General features: G+C 55.4%; 1 protein-coding gene across 1 annotated transcript; it reads left to right on the top strand.

The window, feature by feature from the left end:
* The first annotated feature begins 1,639 nt into the window (after window positions 1–1,639).
* On the top strand, window positions 1,640–5,288 carry LOC140077565 (uncharacterized). Its single transcript, XM_072124832.1, has 7 exons — window positions 1,640–1,769; window positions 3,260–3,434; window positions 3,510–3,680; window positions 3,756–3,879; window positions 3,957–4,048; window positions 4,123–4,315; window positions 4,592–5,288. The coding sequence occupies exons 2-7, from the start codon at window positions 3,351–3,353 to the stop codon at window positions 5,263–5,265; spliced, it is 1,338 nt and encodes a 445-aa protein (XP_071980933.1). The 5' UTR covers window positions 1,640–1,769; window positions 3,260–3,350; the 3' UTR covers window positions 5,266–5,288.
* The last annotated feature ends 5,297 nt before the right edge of the window (window positions 5,289–10,585 follow it).

Below are 10,585 nucleotides of genomic sequence, written 5' to 3'. Positions count from 1 at the left end.
CGAGCCAACCGGTTAAAAACATTTTTTAAAAAGTTTAAAACAAAAGAGAGTTTTTGCAATAAAAAGAATTAAATAAAGTAAAAATCCCCCAAACACAAACATTCCCTATACACATCTAATAAATACCAACATATTTGGTATCGCCGCGTCTGTAACAATCTGTACAAAAACATTATTGGACCCACTTGGCAAACACTGTAAAAACAAAAGCCGAAAAACTCGACAAAAAAGTTACATTTTCCATAAAATCCCTTCACAAAAATATTCCAAAAAGTGATCAAAAGAAGTTATGAGCGCCAAAATGTTACCACTGAAAAGGACAACTCAACACGTAAAAAATAAGCCCTAAAGCAGCTCTGGCAGCCGAAAAATATGAAGGTTATGTCTCTGAAACAATGGCGATACGAAAATAAGTATTTTCTCTATATCAGTTTTTTTCCAGTAAAATTGTAAAAAAAACGATATAAATGAGGCGTCGGAGTGATCCATGGAATAAACGGTGAACGGCCCCCGAAGAATACAAAACGAAAGGAAATGAAAAGTGACGATTTTCTTTCCCCCATACAATCAAGAGTTAATAAAATCTCATCAATAAGCCAATAGAATGAAAGATTTGTAAAGTGCGTCTCACATCGCAGACACTGGGGGTCATTTACTAAGGGCCCGATTCGCGTTTTCCCGACGTGTTACCCGAATATTTCCGATTTGCGCCGATTGTACCTGTATTGCTCCGGGATTTTGGCGCACGCGATCGGATTGTGGCGCATCGGCGCTGGCATGCACGCAACGGAAATCGGGGGCATGGCCGAACGAAAACCCGACGGATTCTGAAAACCCACCACATTTAATAACCGAAAATGTGTCACTTGGGAAGCGCTTACCTTCACCTGGTCCGGCTCGGTGTATTGCGGCGCGATCAGATGCATTTCAGTGCAGCAGCGCCACCTGGTGGACGGCGGAGGAACTACCTTCATAAATCCCGTCCGGACCCGAATCCTGTGCAGAGAACGCGCCGCTGGATCGCGAATGGGCCGGGTAAGTAAATCTGCCCCAATAAGCCCCTGAGGGGCCCAAATTGCCAAAAAAAATAAAGATTTTATCAGCCAATAAAAAGTGACGATGCGTAATCTGCTGTGAATGGCCCCCATACTTTGTGGAGCGGTTTGGTTCTTTATCCGGCGAGAATTTGCACATTTTATGAAAAACACTTTCATTTAGCCAAAAAAATTTTTTTTTAAAATTTAATAAAATGTAATAAAATTGCATCCGATTTTTTCACCTCTGTAAAACAAAGGGTTAACAAATTTCATGTGGTTTTACATACGCTGAGGGGTGTAGTTTCTATAATGGGGGTCACTTATGGGGTTTTACTTTTATTTCACGTCCCATCAGTTTATGTGCTTTATCAGCAGCCGCCTGGCACTGATCACTACAGGACACCCGGGAGAATTACCGGAATATTCTCATATTTTATAACTTCATTCATCCGCTGCATTTGTCATGTTTGCCCTATCACTAGTCGTGTGCAGTATATACCGATACATTGCACCAGGGAGATGAAGGACCTGTGATGATGTCATGATCATGTGACCAGACATGTGGCTTGTGTGAGACTGGAGGGCGGTGCTGCAGGTGATGTCACTGCATGTTTGGTCACATGATCATGACATCATCACAGGTCCTGCACCTACCGTCTGTGTTTCCTGGGGAGTCTGAATGTTTCGAGGGATTCTCCATGTTCCCCTCCCCTGCTTCCTATAGACGTCCAGGTAATTCCTTGTCCCGTCTTCTCTGCTGTTTAGTTATTGCACTAAAATTACCTGTAAAATGTTGTTACAAATCTTCTACCTAAGTATCCGCAAGATCCCCCACCTGCCTGGAGACAGCCGGGGCCCAGAGTACCTGAGTGGCTGGTGTCACGGTGCTTGGTGTGGGGACCGGAGGGCTGTCCTACAGCCTGGCAGCTCTCCAGCAGGTGGTGTGTGCAAGAAATATGGAGGGAGAGGCTGCTATAGCGGATCTCCCTGGGGCAACCCCTGAGTGTCTGTAGAATATGTCCCTGGGTAATGGATGGGAAGCCCGTGGTGGTAACAGCCGTATCCAGGGATCAGACGGAGGCAACGATGTACAAATCAACTCACGGTTCTTTATTGAACAACAGGCAACGGCCAAACAATAAAACAGCAGATTCAGCAGAGCTGGAGGGAGATAACTGGTGCGCAGGAAGGTTACACGCAGCTTCAGGCTGGGCTGGTGCAGATGGAACTGAGTCCAGATGGGGACCTCTGCTCTGGACCTCTGCTTAAGTCTCCTGACTTGCCTTCATGTGTCAGGCAGCAGCCCTTGATGTACCTTTTCTTCCTGGTCCTGGGTCTGGAGAGCAGTTCTGTAGGGAGCCGCACACTGGACCGGCATCTCTATCCACTGACTGAAATCCAAGATAGTGATGTGCAGTTCGGGGCTCTTTTTTGTGAACGTTAGGAACCGGCTCCCATCAGAGAGCCGATGGCTCACATAACCCCGCCCCTAACCGGTTCACCATGCCCACAGTCAGGTTAAAAGTGTCGTGGAATGGGGGGACTGGCCTCCGGCTCCCTATTATTCCATTCAGCAGCCAGAAGAGCCGGCTCTTCTTAGTCAGCGGAGCCTAATGAGCCAGATCACTAAGAAGAGCCGGAATTCCCATCACTAATCTATGACCGTGTAATCCCGCCCAGCAGGGGCTTATATACTCTCTGGTCAGGTGGTAGCTCTCCTCCAATCAGCTTCCAGCTTGCTTTACAGGGACATCATTGGACAATAACATTTGTTATTGTTAACTCTTGCCTTACCAGGCAATGACCTATTGTCGTAGGATACATTCACATTACAGTGACCTTGTTCTCAGCATCACACGGCATCCACCATCACTACAACACAGCGCCAGCAGGGAATGAGACCCAAAAGCGTATTAATAGGCTAAGCCCCCCCCCCCCCCCATGACTCTGGGTCTCAGCCAGCACCGCACCGGAAATAAACCGTATAATACCGCACTGTGTGAACAGGTCTTGATTGCTCACATACGTATATAAAGAGGGAAAGAATGAGTTGATCAGCGCTTCGTAGGCGCTGCTTATCTCTACCTACAAAAACCTTTGCACTGGAGCCATGTGGTCTCTGGGACTCCTGTGTCTGTTCTATTATAATTGGGCAGAACAATGTATTCAATGTAAATCTCAGCCCTAGATATTCTTAGATATTAGTCTTGTTCTCTCTCCAGGGTCCTGAGGTGTAGTAAACCCCCCCCCCCCCCCCCCAATTCATCTTTCATTTACGTCCTCCCTGTCCCTCCGCTGATTGACAACTCAAGGATGGACGCAGGAGACAGGAGTCACAGGATAACGGAGCAGATACTAAGCCTGACCCTGGAGATCATCCACCTGCTGACCGGAGAGGTGAGGGATCCCATCTATACAGGGGGGTGAGGGATGATGGGAGTGATATTTATCAGTGCTCCTCTCTGCACACAGGATCACATGGTGGTGAAGAAAATGGGTGACTGTGTGGCACCCAGCACCCATCCCATTGTGCCAGGACGACAGAGCGAGATCACAAAATCTTCATCTGTGAAGCATCAGAAAAGTAACGAGCAGAAGATCCTGGAGATCATCAACAAGATCCTGCAGATGCTGACCGGGGAGGTGAGCGCCGCCGGGAATGCTGGGACATGATATGGTCATGTGACTGGGTGATGACCGTGTCGTTGTGTGTGTCAGGTCCCTGTAAGGTGCGAGGACGTCACTGTCCATCTCTCCATGGAGGAGTGGGAGTATCTAGAGGGACACAAGGACCAGTACAAGGAGGTCCTGACGGAGGAGCACCAGGACCTCACACCTCAGGGTAAGAGGAGACCGTCCACATATGGAAAGCTTTGCTGTTTAATGCATAAGCCTTATCCATACGTATGTTTCTTACAGATGGATCCTTTAATAGTCCTTCCCCAGAGAATTGTCCCTCTCCTGTTTATTCTCGGGACGGTGAGAAGCCGAACATCCCGCACGACCAGCAGGTGAGAAAATCTTATCACAGAGACACATGTAGAATCATCCATCAGTCTGTTATCTCAGACCTTCTGCGTTGTAGATGGACGACCTGATTATCGTCAAAGTGGAAGAGACGGAGGGAGACGAGGAGTATTACAAGGAGGAAACCCCCCGACATTACAAGGAGGAAACCCCCCGACATTACAAGGAGGAAACCCCCCAACATTACAAGGAGGAAACCCCCCGACATTACAAGGAGGAAAGCCCCCAACATCCTACTGATATCAGCACAGGTGAGTCGTAACCTCTCGCTGTAGAAGTCCCAATAACAATGGCCGCAATCTCTTAGGATCTGTCCACATCAGATTTTTGGGGGCATCATAGTTATAGGTAGAGGGTATGTACCAATATATACTAACAAAGGGAGAAACATATTCTAGTAAATTGGATTTCTGGGAAAATTCTGTGTTCTGGAATTTGTATGAGCGATGGCTGGCTGTAGAGCGCCCCCTGTTGATTTGGAGCAGAGACATGATGTCCATCCATTAAAATCTTTTTAATCCCAACAGATGTCCCAATGGGTCTTGGGTTCAGTTCTCTCCGGCCGTCCTCAGACTGTGAAACGCACCTGAATATCCCACAGAATCCGTCCGGCCGGCACTTCCTTACCATAAACATTCCTTCCCTCGCGCACGGCGGAGATCTGTTATCCGTTCCTGCTCCTCTCATCCGACCTTCTGATCGGCCACAGATTCCACTTCTCTCTCCAATGCCTGAAAATGAGCAGCAGAGGAACAATACTTCCAGAAATGAGGGTGGCTTTCCATGTAAGGATTGTGGGAAATGCTTTGCTATGAGATCAAACTTTATGGAACATCTGAAAGTTCACGCGGCGGAGAAGCCCCTGTCCTGCTCCGAATGTGGGAAACGCTTCAAGCGGAAATCAGATCTGGTGCGACACAAGAAGACGCACACGGGGGAGAAGCCGTACTTGTGCTCAGAATGCGGGAAACGCTTCGCCATTAAGTCCAATCTTTTTGCCCATCACAGAATCCACACGGGGGAGCGACCCTTCCCCTGTCCTGTGTGTGGGAAATGTTTCATCCAGAAGTCGGATCTGGTCGTACATCAGATCGCTCACACAGGGGAGAAGCCGTTCGGATGTAAGGTGTGTGGGAAATGTTTCAACCGGAAAAGAAGTCTGGTACGACACGAGAGAATTCACACAAGAGAGAAGCCATAGCTGTGGCCACATGGGGGGGGGGCGCCGGGTCCAGAATGTGAGAATTTTTGTATAAATAAAAGAAATCCAACAGAAGTTCTGTCATCTTCAGAATATGGGAACATCCAAACACTTTCACCAGATTCCGCACTATATCAATCTTTATGTAGCGCCAACATATTCTGCAGCGCTGTGCGGATAATAAGGTACATTTACAGATAAAATAGACAGGGAAATATTACGGAGGAATAACTTTAGGAATGAGGGCCGTGCTGTGTGATGTCCGGGTAATGTGTCATGAACCAGAACCTCGGACCTAAACGTTGGGTCCACTCATCTCCACCCACCGAGGATCAATAATGCTAATTATCCGGCTCTGAGTGTCTGCATCTACCCTCCCCTATGGATTGTACAGAAGAGAGGAGCAAACTTTTAAAAATTTGATGTAACTTTTTTTTTCCAAATGTTCAATTCAATCCAAATTTATTAATCTGGAAGTTTTCCCCGAAATCTCCAGGAGATTGTCAGTACATTATATCACTAAACACTGATGCAAATCCCAGTCCTGGTAATGAAACTGTCACAGATCCCCAAGTAGTCCAGAGTCACGCGGCCCCCAGAGTCACACATTCACCATCAGCCAATGTCACGGAGCCTAAAATTACAATTTGGAAGATTTCCCTGCTGGATTGTGCACCGAGGGTAAGGTATATCCAGAACTATTAGTATCCAGCAGAGCGTGTACTGGATATTTGGCTACAAAAATATACAGTGGCACAAGGAACAATCATGCAGAGTGTTTTGCAGGAATGATGGTGACCCCTCGTGCCCCCCCCCCCCCGCCTTTCCACAATTTTTTTCTACATGCAAAAAAAGTGAGGCGCCATATTTCAGGAATGCAGCAGGGAATAAAACCCAACAGAAGGCAGCGAGTGCACAGACACCACAAGGGACCCGCAGAGGCTTCTGTCTGTGACCCCGCGGGTGCAGTGAGATGGGGGGGGCAGCTTCTCCCAATGATATGTCCTCACCCATTATCATCCTTCATAACTGCATCTGAAAAACTGGACGTATGGATGCAGCCAAAGTGATGGATGGGCCCTGGCCAAGCCCCTCTCTACTCCCTGCAGCCTGTGCTCCCCCTGCAGCCTGTGCTCTCCCTGCAGCCTGTGCTCTCCCTGCAGCCCCTCTCTACTCCCTGCAGCCTGTGCTCCCCCTGCAGCTCCTCTCTATCCCCTGCAGCCTGTGCTCCCCCTGCAGCCCCTCTCTACCCCTGCAGCCTGTGCTCCCCCTGCAGCCTGTGCTCTCCCTGCAGCCCCTCTCTACTCCCTGCAGCCTGTGCTCCCCCTGCAGCTCCTCTCTACCCCTGCAGCCTGTGCTCCCCCTGCAGCTCCTCTCTTTCCCCTGCAGCCTGTGCTCCCCCTGACGCCTGTGCTCCCCCTGCAGCTCCTCTCTATCCCCTGCAGCCTGTGCTCCCCCTGCAGCCTGTGCTCTCCCTGCAGCCCCTCTCTACCCCTGCAGCCTGTGCTCCCCCTGCAGCCTGTGCTCCCCCTGCAGCCTGTGCTCCCCCTGCAGCCTGTGCTCTCCGTGCAGCCTGTGCTCCCCCTGCAGCTCCTCTCTATCCCCTGCAGCCTGTGCTCTTCCTGCAGCTCCTCTCTATCCCCTGCAGCCTGTGCTCCCCCTGCAGCCTGTGCTCTCCCTGCAGCCTGTGCTCTCCCTGCAGCCCCTCTCTACCCCTGCAGCCTGTGCTCCCCCTGCAGCCTGTGGCCCCCCTGCAGCCTGTGCTCTCCCTGCAGCCTGTGCTCCCCCTGCAGCTCCTCTCTATCCCCTGCAGCCTGTGCTCTCCCTGCAGCTCCTCTCTATCCCCTGCAGCCTGTGCTCGCCCTGAAGCCTGTGCTCTCCCTGCAGCCTGTGCTCCCCCTGCAGCCTGTGCTCCCCCTGCAGCCTGTGCTCTCCCTGCAGCCTGTGCTCCCCCTGCAGCTCCTCTCTATCCCATGCAGCCTGTGTTCTCCCTGCAGCCTGTGCTCCCCCTGCAGCCTGTGCTCCCCCTGCAGCCTGTGCTCCCCCTGCAGCCTGTGCTCCCCCTGCAGCCTGTGCTCTCCCTGCAGCCTGTGCTCCCCCTGCAGCCTGTGCTCCCCCTGCAGCCTGTGCTCCACCTGCAGCCTCTGCTCTCCCTGCAGCCTGTGCTCCCCCTGCAGCCCGTGCTCCACCTGCAGCCCGTGCTCCACCTGCAGCCCGTGCTCCACCTGCAGCCCGTGCTCCCCCTGCAGCCCGTGCTCTCCCTGCAGCCCGTGCTCCCCCTGCAGCCTGTGCTCTCCCTGCAGCCTGTGCTCCCCCTGCAGCCTGTGCTCCCCCTGCAGCTCCTCTCTATCCCCTGCAGCCTGTGCTCCCCCTGCAGCCCCTCTCTACCCCCTGCGGCCCGTGCTCCCCCTGCACCCTGTGCTCCCCCTGCAGCCCCTCTCTACCCCCTGCAGCCCGTGCTCCCCCTGCACCCTGTGCTCCCCCTGCAGCCCCTCTCTACCCCCTGCAGCCTGTGCTCCCCCTGCACCGTGCTCCCCCTGCAGCCCGTGCTCCCCCTGCAGCCTGTGCTCCCCCTGCAGCTCCTCTCTATCCCCTGCAGCCTGTGCTCCCCCTGCAGCCTGTGCTCTCCCTGCAGCCTGTGCTCCCCCTGCAGCTCCTCTCTATCCCCTGCAGCCCGTGCTCCCCCTGCAGCCCCTCTCTACCCCCTGCGGCCCGTGCTCCCCCTGCACCCTGTGCTCCCCCTGCAGCCCCTCTCTACCCCCTGCGGCCCGTGCTCCCCCTGCAGCCCGTGCTCCCCCTGCACCCCCTCTCTACCCCCTGCAACCTGTGCTCCCCCTGCACCCTGTGCTCTCCCTGCAGCCCGTGCTCCCCCTGCGGCCCGTGCTCCCCCTGCGGCCCGTGCTCCCCCTGCGGCCCGTGCTCCCCCTGCGGCCCGTGCTCTCCCTGCGGCCCGTGCTCCCCCTGCGGCCCGTGCTCTCCCTGCGGCCCGTGCTCTCCCTGCGGCCCGTGCTCTCCCTGCAGCCCGTGCTCTCCCTGCAGCCTGTGCTCCCCCTGCAGCCTGTGCTCTCCCTGCAGCTCCTCTCTATCCCCTGCAGCCTGTGCTCCCCCTGCGGCCCGTGCTCTCCCTGCAGCCTGTGCTCCCCCTGCAGCCTGTGCTCTCCCTGCAGCTCCTCTCTATCCCCTGCAGCCCGTGCTCTCCCTGCCGCCCGTGCTCTCCCTGCAGCCTGTGCTCTCCCTGCAGCCCCTCTCTACCCCCTGCAGCCTGTGCTCCCCCTGCAGACTGTGCTCCCCCTGCCGCCCGTGCTCTCCCTGCCGCCCGTGCTCCCCCTGCAGCCTGTGCTCCCCCTGCAGCTCCTCTCTATTCCCTGCAGCCTGTGCTCCCCCTGCAGCCCCTCTCTACCCCCTGCAGCCCGTGCTCCCCCTGCACCCTGTGCTCCCCCTGCACCCTGTGCTCCCCCTGCAGCCCGTGCTCTCCCTGCAGCCCCTCTCTACCCCCTGCAGCCTGTGCTCCCCCTGCAGCCCCTCTCTACCCCCTGCAGCCCGTGCTCCCCCTGCACCCTGTGCTCCCCCTGCAGCTCCTCTCTATCCCCTGCAGCCTGTGCTCTCCCTGCAGCCCGTGCTCTCCCTGCAGCCCCTCTCTACCCCCTGCAGCCTGTGCTCCCCCTGCAGCCCCTCTCTACCCCCTGCAGCCCGTGCTCCCCCTGCACCCTGTGCTCCCCCTGCAGCTCCTCTCTATCCCCTGCAGCCTGTGCTCTCCCTGCAGCCCCTCTCTACCCCCTGCAGCCTGTGCTCCCCCTGCAGCTCCTCTCTATCCCCTGCAGCCTGTGCTCCCCCTGCAGCCCCTCTCTACTCCCTGCAGCCTGTGCTCTCCCTGCAGCCCCTCTCTACCCCCTGCAGCCTCTCTCTACCCCCTGCAGCCCGTGCTCCCCCTGCACCCTGTGCTCCCCCTGCACCCTGTGCTCCCCCTGCAGCCCCTCTCTACCCCCTGCAGCCCGTGCTCCCCCTGCACCCTGTGCTCCCCCTGCGGCCCGTGCTCTCCCTGCAGCCTGTGCTCCTCCTGCCTCCCGTGCTCCCCCTGCTGTATAATATATCACAGGAGCGGCCCCTCTCATCACCTCTGTGGTTGCTCCGGATCCTCATTATTCTTATGTTATTCTGAAATTATTATAGAGTTTTATCCACAATTTTCTGAGGTAATAATGTGCACAGATCATGTGACCAATGGGAGTGACGTAATCTCACAGACACGCCCACCGCCTTCTAGCTGCACCTTTGTCTGCTCCGCCTCCTCCGATCTATCACGTGATCAGTGTTCCGAGTGACGTCACTGGTGACAACACATTCTAGTTCTCTGTCCCGGCGACCTCTGACTCCGCCTCCGCGCGGTCACGTGGTGGTGACGTAATATAAGGTCCTTTACCCTCCGAGCTGTGGCCGCCGCTGTCTTCGGGTCTCTGCTCTTTGTAGTCATGTGATCTCTCCACAGCGCCGCCTCCGCCGCCAGTACAGGGAAGGTAACTGCAGCGTGTATATACATGTATACAGGGGGCGGGGCTACACTGTGACTACAGGGGGGAGAGGGATGGGGGGTCTGTACTGTGACTACAGGGGGAGAGGGATGGGGGGGGGGTCTGTACCGTGTGACTACAGGGGGGAGAGGGATGGGGGGGGTCTGTACCGTGTGACTACAGGGGGGAGAGGGATGGGGGGGGTCTGTACTGTGACTACAGGGGGGAGAGGGATGGGGGGGGTCTGTACCGTGTGACTACAGGGGGGAGAGGGATGGGGGGGGTCTGTACCGTGTGACTACAGGGGGGAGAGGGATGGGGGGGTCTGTACCGTGTGACTACAGGGGGGAGAGGGATGGGGGGGTCTGTACCGTGTGACTACAGGGGGGAGAGGGATGGGGGGGTCTGTACCGTGTGACTACAGGGGGGAGAGGGATGGGGGGGTCTGTACCGTGTGACTACAGGGGGGAGAGGGATGGGGGGGTCTGTACCGTGTGACTACAGGGGGGAGAGGGATGGGGGGGTCTGTACCGTGTGACTACAGGGGGGAGAGGGATGGGGGGGTCTGTACCGTGTGACTACAGGAGGGAGAGGGATGGGGGGGTCTGTACCGTGTGACTACAGGAGGGAGAGGGATGGGGGGGTCTGTACCGTGTGACTACAGGGGGCAGAGGGATGGGGGGGTCTGTACCGTGTGACTACAGGGGGCAGAGGGATGGGGGGGTCTGTACCGTGTGACTACAGGGGGCAGAGGGATGGGGGGGTCTGTACCGTGTGACTACAGGGGGCAGAGGGATGGGGGGGTCTGTACC

This window comes from Engystomops pustulosus, chromosome 9 (assembly GCF_040894005.1).
Source record: "Engystomops pustulosus chromosome 9, aEngPut4.maternal, whole genome shotgun sequence".
Lineage (NCBI taxonomy): Eukaryota > Metazoa > Chordata > Amphibia > Anura > Leptodactylidae > Engystomops > Engystomops pustulosus.
The sequence above is the reverse complement of the archived record's forward strand: the minus strand, read 5'-3'. Positions and strand labels throughout refer to the sequence as shown.

Coding starts and splice junctions, on each gene's coding strand:
- LOC140077565 (XM_072124832.1), top strand. CDS start 3,351: ATGGACGCAGGAGACAGGAGTCACAGGATAACGGAGCAGATACTAAGC. Junction 4,049..4,122: donor ACATCCCGCACGACCAGCAG/GTGAGAAAATCT, acceptor TCTGCGTTGTAG/ATGGACGACCTGATTATCGT. Junction 4,316..4,591: donor TCCTACTGATATCAGCACAG/GTGAGTCGTAAC, acceptor TAATCCCAACAG/ATGTCCCAATGGGTCTTGGG.